Here is a 12,237-nt window from a genome sequence, read left to right on the forward strand (position 1 = left end):
CTTCCTGCTAATGCAGACACTGCAATTCTCAACTGGTGGGTCCCTGCAACCCATGTGGGAGATCCCGGTTGGAGTCCCGGATCCCAGTTCTGGCCTTGTCCAGCTTCAGCCATTATGAGAATTTGAAGGAGTGAACCATCAGGCAGCAGCTCTGTCTGCACTCTGTGCCTTTTTTAACAGAGTTTGCTTTCAGATGCATAATCAACATAAACTGTGTGCAGCCCGCGGATTAGGACAGAAACTTCGGCATTTGCAGTTTTCTGTCGGTCTCAGGAGCTTAATGTCAATCTCAATGACGAAACATTTCTCCACCTTGTGTTAGTTGCTGAGTGTTGAGAACATCTTGGTTTATGCAGATGAAACATTTGCAACTGATAGATTAAAAAAAACCACAACTCACCTGGCGAGCCAAGGATACAGTGGGGAGTCAGGAGAGTTATATTCCCGGATCTGCCCCCAACAGCCCCAGCTTAGCAGGCGGGCGGATGTGAGGAAGGTGCATCAGGATCAGATGTATGTGGAGGTCAGCTAGCTCTCCTCTCCCTCAGAGCTGAGCCCACCACAGCGTGAGCAGGGGCTGTGCTCCTCAGCCCCATGCCTCCAAGGTCAGTGTGCTCACGTGGCTGAGCATCCCGTAAAATACAGGACGAGATGGGTGTGTGAGCACAACAGGTTGGTTTGCAGGAACAATACAATTATGTTAACGCAGTGGTAGTGGTAAACATGAAAACCTCCCAGCAAGGATTCAGTGCCAGTATATCCTCCTGTTCAGTTTGCACATGCACACACAGACACACATTTTCAAAAACCGATCACACTGGGGCATAGTGTTGTGGCGAGTCCAGGCTATTCTGTTTCCAACCCAGCTAGCTCCCTGCTAATGCACCCAGAAAGCAGTGGAGAATGGCCTGAGTACTTGGGCCCCAGCCATCCACTTGGGAACACATGGATTCAGTTCTTGGTTCCTGGTCCAGTCTCTGCTGTTGTGGCCATCTGGGAAGTGAACCAGCAGTTGGAAGCTTTTTCTACCTTTCAAATAAAGTATTTTTTAAAGTCACATGGTTCAAACACATTACCTCTATTAGGCAGGAAGTCAGAAATTGAGCCTATGTGTGTGTGAGAAAGGCTGAAGACCAGCACCTACTGTGGAAGCTCCAGAAGCCCAGCATCTTGCGCTTCAAAGTCCTGCCCGGATCCTGATCACCTTCCAGGGGGTCCTGCCCCTTCTGCCAGATAACCTTCCAGGTGCAGCCTAGTATCTGCACTCCAAAGTCCCACCTGGATCCTGATGACCTTCCAGGGGGTCCTGCCCCTCTACCAGATACCCTTCCAGGTGCAGCCTAGTATCTGCACTCCAAAGTCCCACCTGGATCCTGATGACCTTCCAGGGGTCCTGCCCCTTCTACCTGGCCTGATAAATATCCTTCCTCTAAGGCAGGGAGACACCAGCCAGGCTTCCCCTGTCTGATAACTTCAGGGGGGAAAACTCAGGAATTTTTCGTACTTAAACGCATCAAGTCCCTTGTTCGGGAGAAGGAGGGGGGGAGAAAAAAGGTGGGAAGGCGGCCGGCGCCGCGGCTCACTAGGCTAATCCTCCGCCTTGCTGCTCCACTTCTGATCCAGCTCTCTGCTGTGGCCTGGGAAAGCAGTACAAGATGGCCCAAGTCCTTGGGTCCCTGCACCCGCAATGGGAGACTGGGAAGAAGCGCCTGGCTCCCGGCTTTGGATAGGCGCAGCTCCAGCCATTGCAGCCATTTGGGGAGTGAACCAACAGAAAGGAAGACCTCTCTGTCTCTTCCTCTCACTGTAACTCTACCTCTCAAATAAAATCTTAAAAAAAAAAAAATGCGATTGTGCAGTTGTCAGCCCTGCCTTAGATGGAGACAGATGGTGGTTCCTGCCTGGATCCTTTGTGTAAAGGCAATTATGTAGTGTTTGGGTGCATGGGTGTTGGCTGGCAAATGCTATCCGCGTCTCTTTAAAGAGAGCCTTTTGATATTTAGCTTATGTCCTTCGAAGTTAACTTGTGAGTACAAAATTCTCTCCTTGGAAAAGGTGATCTTGAGTGTGGCTTTTAGTCTCATTTTGCTGAAGCAACGAGGCAGTCTCAGTGCTGGCTGGAGGGAGCCTCCCCATCCTCTCTGGGGTCTCCTGAGCCTCGTCTTTAAATGGAGTCTGTAGGTGTTTTTAGAAACGGGGCCGCACTATGCATTAACTCTGCGACTGGCGGTTCTTCATCACCTACTTAACAAGCTTTCCCGTGCACAGGCACGTAATTTTCATCATAAAAAAATTCAACGTTGTGTGAAAACTACACAAATCTGTCAAAACGCACTCCTGGGGCAGGCATCTGGTGCTGCCATTTACGTGCTGCTTGGGATGCCCACATCCCATATCCCGAGTGCCTGGGTTTGAGTTCTGGCTGACTCCAATTCCAGTTTCCTCCTCATACACAGCCTGGAAGCCAGCAGGTGATGGCTCAAGACCGTGGGTCCCCACCACCCACGTGGGGAGACCCAGACTGAGTTCACAGCTCCTTGCTTTGGCCTAGTCCTACCCTGGCTACTGCTGTAGGTACTCAGGCAATTAACCAGTGGGTAAGAGGTATGGCTCTCTCAAGTGAAATTCCACAACAAAACATACTTAGACATCATTCGGCCCAATCATGTGCTATTTTGATTTTGTTTTTCCCCGTCCAATGACAATGTTCAAGTCAGACATACCACTTTTATCCTTCTGATTCTATCCTTAGAAACACTTGTGTTTGTGCGACTGAATTCACATCCTCTTGCCCTCTGAAGGTCCCAGTTTTAATTCACCCTTGGCCTACCTCTCATGGGGGCTGTCACAGGTGAGCAATCCCGCTCCCCTTCCAGATTCTCGCCAAGCTCGGTCAGCATGGGTCACTGAACCAGTCTCCCCGGTGATGTGGAACGACCTTCAGTCTCCCCGGTGATGTGGAACGACCTTGTCCCAAACCGAAAGTTTCTGGACTTGGCTCTGGGACAGCCCCAACTTTAGGTTTAGAGACTAAAGATCTTCCTTTCCATGAAAGAACACATGGCTGAACAGAGGCAGTGTGCCCAGGCCCTGAGAGATGGATGTCCTAACGGGACTGCACACGTGGACTTCCTTCCTTCCACCCAAGAGTAGGGCCTTTCACTCTGCAACTAACTTGGATACTCAGGAATTCAGTTCTTTTCAGTATCTAACTGCATGTTAGCCCTTTCTGGAAGTCAGCACTAGACAAGCCACAGCTGACCAAGAATCGAGAGCCAGGTGGGGTTCTGGACAGCATCTGGTCCAGGGCGCTCAGCTTCCACATCGAGTTCAGGCCAGAAATGAGAGGGATGCAGCCGAGGCCAGTGACACAGCGGGGGGGGGGATGGGAACAGGACTCCCCGAGTCCAGGCCCCTCCTTCCAACACACGGTGATCCAAGGATTCTGGGTTCTCCTGTCTCCCTCCAGAGTCTATAGGCTGGGTGAGATGCCTAAAGCTAGGAGAGCCCCACCAAGCTCCCCCGCCCCCGGGTGCCCCCATCACACAGAGTCAGCGATCCACAATGAAGAGAAAAGATATTTAATTATTTCTCAGTCTAATCTCTTAAAGCGCTCAAGTGTCTTCTCAAGTGCAAGGGAGAGGGATTGCACTCGGCCGACAGCCACCAGTGCCCCGACACACGCACACACACCCATCACGGTGCTTTATGCTACTTTAATTTCTGCACTGAAAAAGAAGGGGAAGGTAAGAACGACGACAGATCAGTTCACAGCGACACCATCTTTGCCCTTAAATTAATCTCTGCTGATGGGGGCTGAAGTGGAGAGAAGGACAGGAAAACACCAAAGCAAGAGGAGTGGTGGCCAGGACACCTCGGTCTGGCTAACGGGCCCAGTGCTGGGGCCTGGTGCCGTCAGCACACTAGCTTGTAAACACCGACAGGCAACAGCTAGTTACATTTAAAAAAAAAATCCCACGACGCCATTAAAATCAAGCACAAAACCTGACAATGAAACACATCCAGGGTTGATGCGTATGTTCCGTGATCTGGAGGCAGCCACGCGCTGCGCGGTGCGCATGCCGGGGAGACAGACATCTGCTCCACACAGCGCTCCCTCCTCACTCGGACAGCACTGCTCTGCGGCTAAGCTCACCTGTACGGCCTCCTCCCTGACTGCAGCGAGTGCCGCTGAGGGCTGGGGCTCTCTGTGCTTCTGAGGCTGTGCCTCTGGAATGTTCCACATCCGCAAGGCGGGCTGGGCTGTGGGTTTTAGTTATGCTCCACACACTGTTGAAGTGCTTGCTTTATTTTCCATGTGCAAACAGTCACTGTCTAAAGCTTTCAGAAGGATGTGTACAGACAGGAGTACCCTAGACACAAGGGTACTCACTGAGGGGCTCCCCTGCTGGGGCGGGGCGGGGTGGGGCCGGTACAGAACGGTTAGAGAAGTATGATCCGCTGCAGTGAAACTAGTCCCTGATTCAGCTGGGCAGAGGCCGGGGCTCCTCAATAGGTGATTGTCCACTCCTTGACAGAGGCGTCGTGGGAGGTCGTGACCAGCGTGTGCTCGTCCAGCCAGGCCAGGCTGCTGACATGATGTAGCCGGTGTGCATCTGGGAGAAAGGGCAGCATTTAAGGAAGGCGGAACTTCCTGGCTTCTCGGCCTCTGCCTACCTACTGCCCAACATCCCGCTCAAGTCCTGACAACCAGTGTCCTCGCCCCACGGGCAGACAACACACAGTCTGCCTGCGGGATTAACACAGGAGTGATATTGAGTAAGACACCGAGAAGCTAGGGGGCGGGGCCCCACCCCAGGGCACTGCCCTCTAGAGCAGGCGCCTGGACCCTGCAGGCTCTGTCTGTCATCTGCCCCGCCCTCCACCCTAACTGTGTCCCTCTGCAGCCAGCTCTTCCTGTGACGCCCAGGGAGAGGTCTCCAGCCCCAGGAAGGGAGTCCCTATGGGCTCAATGTATCCTAGCTGTGGGTGGTCCCCAGAACTGGACCAAGGCAGAGTGAGCCCCTGGCAAATTAGGATACACCGGCCTGATGCCGAGCATCCTAGCCAGCAGGGGCCACGTGGGCCTGGGAGTGCTGGGGTGCCACCAACACCAACCACGCCTCAACCAGGAGTCTGGGCTCGGTGCTGCATGCCCGGTGAGCACTCACCCACACGCACCAACACCAACCGTGGGCCAGTCAGTGTCTGCTAACCTGGGCTCCCACCTAGCGCCTGCTGCGTCTTTTTCTTGATCCACTTCATCCATGGACGTGCGGGAACCTCCTCCTCAGCACAGCTCATGGGCTCTGCCCCCCTTGGCTCCTAGGCACAGGAGGGCCTCAGGCGCCTGCCCTCTCCTGTAGCTTGGGAGCTGCCTCAGGCGATGGACTCACATTGCTCTTAAAGGACCCCACTGACACATGACACAAGGCAGCCTCACAAAGTGGGCAGGAAAGGACGATGAGGAGGGGCAGCGTGAGAGGAAGTGGTGTCTGTGTCAGTGTGTGTGTGTGCACGTGCACACAGGGGGGTGGGGGGGGTGGTGTCATGGGCAGGGTTCAAGTCCTCATCCAGGGCCACTGGCCACAGGACACCAGATCTTGGAAATGAGCTATGGCTGAGCACTTGTCCAGACTTCAGCGGTTCAGCATCACTACTCTGAGAATCTAGAAGTGGGAAAGCTCCGAAGTCTACAGCTGACCGAGGACCTGCCTCCAGTGCCACAGGTGCAAATGATCAATCTACTTCAGGCTAACTTCACCACCTGCACGCCACACTGAAGTACCTGGGTTCAAGTCCCAGCTCTGCCTCTGGTTCCAGCTTTCACTAAGGCAATTCTGGAAGGCAGGGGTGATGGCTCAAGTAACTAGGTTCCTGCCACTCATGTGTGAGACCAGAGCTGAGTTTCTGGCCCCGTCCAGCCACAGCCTTTGTCGGCACCTAGGGAGCAAACCAGCAGATAGGCGCTCTGCCACTCAAAAGGAAATTCTAATTTCACCTGTCTCTTTTTGAAATGTGACTACTAGAACTGCACACCCACAAGAAGCTCACACGGTTCTGCTAGATGGCCCTGTACCAGGGAAGGGTGCCCGGTCAGGCAGAGCTGATTCCCCTGTCCTATGTACAGAGACTGTGTTCCCTCTACGAACATCTAGCATCCTGTGGTGCCTCTGCTGGCACCTTCCTAGAATCACGGGGGACATTTGGCCCTGGGGGCAGTTAGAGGAATGGAGTCACCTTGGATCTTGACTCTGGTTTCTGGGTCACTCAGGGTCCAGACGTAAACCATCATGTCCATGCCCCCGGAGGCAAAGTGTTCATTGTCCGGTGACCACGCCAGGCAGACGATTTTTGCATGGTGTCCATAGAAGACATTGTTCTCCTAGTTGCAGGTTGAAAACAGAGGAGGGAGGTCAGGGCTCAGGCCAGCTTCCCCCTGTCATCTACCCAGCCCTCCCAGTGACAGCACTGCGGGCCCACACTAAGTGCTGACTGTGCCAGGCATGCCTCACAAGCTCCCCCACTCCTTGCAGCACCCAGCAGGATACTCACTGCTCGAGGAGACAAGGGAGAAGGTGCAGCCCAAGACCCTCCATCTGCGTCACCTCCCACCTGCCCCACCTGCACGGGACGGGGCGGGGGGTCTGCCACCCAACTTACCGAGTAGCCGTCGGCCACGCTGAACACTGTGACTACCTTGCTGGCGTCACACACAGCAAGGAAGGCGCCGTCGTGGGAGTAGGCCACGTCCGTGACGGGGCCCTTGGCCTCCAGGAGCTTGCCCTCATCCTTCAGCGTGGTGCCCAGGATGCTGTACACACGGACATTGCCGTCCTGCAGGTGGGCAGGGGGAGCCACTCTCAGCACAGGCGTACACAGGACACCCCCAGGTTTTAGGGAGGAAAAGCCTCCCGCTGACACTGCTCTGGGGCGCCAGCCCAAGTCCTGGCCCAGGCTCTCGGCCTTGTCTTGCACCGCCCCTGTCCTGGCAGGCTCCTTTGGGACACATGCTGTCACAGCCCTTGCCAGGCTCTCTTGAAGCCCACACCTAACAGGATCGGGTCAAACGAAGGAAAAGGGCTGTGCTGAAGAACGGCCCAGGAAGCTCCAGGGGTAGAGGCCAGGACAGGAAATCAGGTGAGTGTGGGACATCCACCTGCTGCAATGCTATGCCACTGAGCCTAGTGTCTCGGACCCCATGGGAAAAAAGCACAGGAGCAAGCTGCACCTACATGGCTCCCGCACACACACACAGGCCTGGGCCTCCACACACCAGGAGGAACAGGCCGAGCAGCCTCTAGGTAAAGCGGGACAACTGGCTGTCAGACATCCAACCCGTTTTCTGCCATGTTGCTGCTTAAAGGGTAACCTCTCTCCCACTGATAGAACGAACTCAGTCACACGAGAGGGGCATGAGCAACCTCTCTCCCACTGATAGAAAGAACTCAGTCACACGAGAGGGGCATGACACAGCCATGCAAGGGGAACCCTGAGCTCAACTCCAGATCTGGCTGTAGCCCCCCACCCAGGCCCTGACTGTGCACCCCCTGTGAACAGGCAAACACACTTGCGGGTGGCTGGGGAGGAGCCAGGCCAGGGCAGTGAGGGGGAAGGAGAATGGTGGACAGGCCAGAGTCCCCCACGGCAGTAGGCCCCAGGACCAAGAGAGACAGTGTCCAGCCAGAACACGTGTGGGAGGGACAGGAGAGCAGTGCAGTGCCTGGTGGTGCACAGAGCAGGGCAGGTCCCGGGGAGCCCGTGGGGCTGCTGACCAGTCAGCCAGTGAGGTGGGAGAAGGGGATTCTCGTGGGGCCAGCATGGCTCAGGGGCAGGGCGGAGGGAGTGCAGTCAGTGAGACAGACACAGAAGCTGTTCAAAAACACATGTCTGTGAAAAACAGAGGTGACGCGGCCTATGGGTCCTAAGCCCACTAAAACTGACACCAATGGTGAGGAGGGGAAACAGCTGCCGTGGCAGGGTCAGCACACCCACCTGCCACGTCACCTTTTCACGCCACCTCACTGGAACACCAAAGTACAACGGCAGGTCTAGCCTGGCCACAGAGCAGATGCGAGGATAAATGCCAAGGGGCCAGTGGCTTGCCCAGAAGGGCAAGGGCATTAGCAGTCAGGGGGCAGAAAGGGCTCGGCCTACAGGCAGGAGGCACAGGCGAGGGACCTACCCCTACCCTCCACAGGGACATTGCCCAGCTGACCCACCGGCTGAGGGAGCAGAGAACAGGTACCAGGTATGGCTTTTGAGGTTGGGGTGGGTTGACTCAGTAGTTGTGCAGAGTGGCTGCTGCAGAGTTGATGCTACGGCTTCTGTCCCATGAACTTGGCACTAGGCAAAGCCATCTCGTAGATTAGCTCCGTGAGAAACACCTTCAGTGCCTGGGTGCACAGCTGGCTCTGTGCCTGGCAGGCTGCACCTGGAGTCTGGCCAGCTCTGGGCAAACAGCCCAGCAGGCTCTTGCTTCCCTTGGGAGTTAAGGGCCAGTCACTTCAGTGGCAGGACTGCTCCCCCCCATCCTCCGACCAGGGCCGCGAGGATGAAACAGGGCGGCTATATAGGACCTCAAGACGGCGACCGCTCCCTGCCCATGAGCTCTCTTTGTTAAAGACAAGTAAGCAGAACCAGGACTCCAGGAAAACTGGGCAATCATCAGGCTGGTCCTGTACCCGGAAGGTCAAGAAGATTCTCAGCAGTGTCTTCCCGGCACCTGTGGGCCCAGCACCCCGGGATGCTGTCCTCTCCCCTGACATGGGATCTTGGGCTTCCACAAGATGGGGATACCCTGGCCACGAAATCCCGGGCCAGGCAGGGCTCAGCACGCAGCAGCAGCTGCCCGCTCAGCGGAACATGGTGCAAAGACTGCAGCACAATGCCGCCAGGGTCACCCCCACCTCTGCCCAGTCCAGGGGCCCCAGCGCTGGGGGACAGAGGCCCACATCACCGGCACTGCTGCCTGCCCTGTTGCAAGGGGCCTGCTAAAGGCTGGGGCCCATGTGAGGCAGAGCAGACCACCAGAAAAGTTTGTACCCTGACCAGCAGGCTTGAGAGCAGGTTCCTTACAGCCCTAGGCCCACTGCCTGCCTCCCCAGTCACCCTCCAGCGGCTTGGATGTGAGTTCAGAGGACAGGGGGAGGGAAATGGCCTTACTGCGCCCCCGACAGCCACGGCGTCGCCGCTGGGGTGCACCGCCACGACCTCCGGCTCGTAGTCGAGGCTGTCGAGGCTGAAGCACTTCTTCTGGTCCTTCAGGAGCACCACCTGCAGGACAGGGGCAGCTGGTCAGAGGAGCCTGGAGTCCCTGGGACCCGCAGCCGTCGGAGGGGGAGCGTCAGTCACAGCCTCGTGACCTCATCAGTCAGCAGTTCACCGACAGGCCCTGCTCAGTGTCTCAGCAAACACCGGCCATGAACCTCATCGTCGCCACGTTACTGTCAGCACCAAGCTCGCGGAGTCTCCTGAGGTTTCTGTGGCTCTCTAGACAGACAGTGGGTGGCAGAAGATGACCCCTGCTGAACCGAATTCTCCCAAGAGCCAAGGGGACAACACTGGAGTGCACAGGTCTAGTGCAGCAGTGGACATGCTGACAGGCAGGATTCAAGTTCTGGCTTCTCAGGCTGCAAGCAGCGGTCTTGTCAGCCAGTGTAGCCTGGTTTGCTGCTGGTGCCCCTGGGACTGAAGACACACCAGGGGCAGGTGCTGAGTGCCTGCTCCCAACCCCAGCAGGTCAGCAGCACAACTGGGACTCCCCACTCAGGGAGGCTCTTTGCTCACCCACAGCCCCAGGCCACAGTGGGCAGTGAGGACCCCTTGCTCTGCTGCCACAACGCCAGCCTGGAGCTGCCCCTAAGGGGGTGGGAGGACCACATCAGGCTGGGCTGTCTGTCCTCAGAAAGGGCAGGTGGGCTGAGCCCATGCGTCCAGGCCCTGATACAGATACTCCTGCAGAATACGGTGAACAGGCAGGACTCTGGGACAGACCTGACCTAGTCACCCACTGCTGTAGCGAGAGTTCACACACCATTTTGGCCTCAGTTTCCCAGGCGGATCTCATGAGAATGGAATTTAGGACTTGGGGTACACAAGGAACCAGTGACAGTAAACAAGCAGCTGTGTGCACTGAGTGCTCCAGCCCTCGGAAAAGGGAGGGCAGCTCCCCAGCCTTACAGATGGAAATAGGAGAAAGTTCACACCACAGGCCTGGGGTCCCACAGTTCTTCAGGGGTCAGTGAGACAGGATTCACCCCAGCACCCAAGCCCTGGGGACCCCTGAATCCCCGTGCCTGAACACTGCACTAGGCCTCTCCTAAACACACACGAGGCTCCTCTTTGGCCCCAGACCACTGCTCCTTGCTTACCTACTGGACTGTTCCCAAACAGAACGACCTTCATCTCAGAGTTGTGGCTTTGTTTCATCGTAGCCCTGCCTAGGCCATCAGCTGCTCCCCCAAGGAGCTTCTGTGTCTGTTCTGGGGTGGTGGGCAGGAGCACGCTGACTGCAATCTACTGCTGAGGACAGAACTCAGGGAACACTTCTCTCCCTACCTCCAGGGTCAGGAGGTGGACTGACCTTCCTGACAGCGAAGAGCTAGGGCAGAGGTATCTGCCTGACATGAGACCTGAAGCCATTCGCTCACCTAAAATCTCTGGCCTGTCTGGGCACATTCCGGGCCCTGTGACCTGAGACAAGGAGCCCTGCAGAGACCCGGGTGAGCAATGGCAGGACAAGGCAAAAACATGTGCCTGAGGTTCTTAGGGATCCTAGGACCCCTCCCCCGAGGGTCCCCGTCAGCACATCCTGAGCACCAGGCACTGGGCAGAGCCTGCCGCAACCTCTCCAGTGATCCTCAGATGGGGACAGCCTGAGCGACCACGACTTTACCAGAGAAGACATCAAGGCACCGTGCATGGAGGGGGAGGAGGCCGGCCAGCCCTGACGAAGGCCAGGCAGCACACACCTCGGTCACCTCTGTGCCCCCACTGGTCATCAGGCTGTGGCAATAATTACTTGGCAAGGAGCTCTCAATATCTAGGACACACAGAAATGTGGTGTCCCCAAAGCAAATTCAGTTCACAGAACGCAGGAGAGGCAGGCGGATCCTGAACAGCAGCTTTCTGCAGTGAGGTCTGTCATGCGTGCCGGCAGGGGCTCAGTCACCACCTGCCTTCCCTGATGTACACGCTGGGACGCCCACGTCTGCAGGCAGACGGCACCTGCTGTCTGTACAAAGTGGGTCAGCTGTGGCTTCCAGTCAAGGGCCCTCTGTCCCAGAAATTCCAACAGGAATGGCGTGCAGGTGGCCTCGCGGTGGGCACGAGCATCCAGGCTGTGGAGTCAGACACTGCCCCACGTAGGCTGAGGCCCCCCTTGCCTGGTGGCCTGCGAACAAATGCCACAGAGCCCTCTAGCCTCAGCTTCCCTGTCTAAGAGGAACGGCACACATTTCCTCTTCACCCGCCTGTGAGTCTGCTGGGGATGAGAAAGCTAGAGCGTAGAGGGTGAGTGAGGTCAACGCCTGAGGTCACGCGGCTCCAGTGTGGCAGGGCTGGGATCTGAACACGAGGAGCTGCATCCTCTAGGGCCTCACAGGATGAAGGGCACACACATGCGGTCAGACGCTTGGGGAAAGAGCCCAGCTGCCTCTCATCAGCCACAGAGCTCAGGCCGTGACTCTTCTCTGCCCACTTAGCAGGACTTAACGTGAGACACAGCTCAGCACATACATATAAGTGCCCAACAAAAACACGGGTGAAGGGCCGGTGCTGTAGCACAGTGGCTGGGCAGCTACCTGTGACGTTGGTATCCCATATGGGTGCCGGTTCAAGTCCCGGCTGTCCACTCCTTTTTCTTCTTCTTCGTCTTCTTTTTTTTTTTTTAAAGTTACTTATTTATTTGAGAGACAGTTACAGACACAGAGAGGGAGAGACAGAGAGAAAGGTCTTCCATCTCTGGTTCACTCCCCAAATGGCGGCAATGGCTAAAATTGGGCCAATTTAAAGCCAGGAGCTTCTTCTGGGTGTCCCATGCAGGTGCGGGGGCCCAGATACTTGGGCCATCTTCTACTGCTTTCCCAGCCATAGCAGAGAGCTGGATTGGAAGAGGAGCAGCTGGGAAACGAACCAGTGCCCATATGAGATGCTGGTGCTATAGGCAGAGGCTTGGCTCACTATGCCACAGTGCCAGCCCCTGCTCTACTTCTGATCCAGCTTCTTGCTGATGCA

General features: G+C 56.3%; 1 protein-coding gene across 1 annotated transcript in view; it reads right to left on the minus strand.

Annotated features, from left to right (window-relative positions):
- Positions 1–3,565: 3,565 nt before the first annotated feature.
- The window catches only part of WDR1 (WD repeat domain 1), a 37,915-nt gene continuing 29,243 nt past the window's right edge, over positions 3,566–12,237 (minus strand). Inside the window, exons 12-15 of the mRNA XM_089326941.1 lie at positions 9,166–9,276; positions 6,664–6,837; positions 6,241–6,385; positions 3,566–4,616 (exon numbers count right to left, since the gene is read on the minus strand). Coding sequence (XP_089183067.1) covers positions 4,510–4,616; positions 6,241–6,385; positions 6,664–6,837; positions 9,166–9,276 — 537 coding nt within the window. The 3' untranslated portion in view covers positions 3,566–4,509. The remainder of the gene's footprint in view (positions 4,617–6,240; positions 6,386–6,663; positions 6,838–9,165; positions 9,277–12,237) is intronic.

Source organism: Oryctolagus cuniculus, chromosome 2 (genome assembly GCF_051225735.1).
Source record: "Oryctolagus cuniculus isolate XC-2025 breed Fujian yellow rabbit chromosome 2, ASM5122573v1, whole genome shotgun sequence".
NCBI classification, from domain to species: Eukaryota; Metazoa; Chordata; class Mammalia; order Lagomorpha; family Leporidae; genus Oryctolagus; species Oryctolagus cuniculus.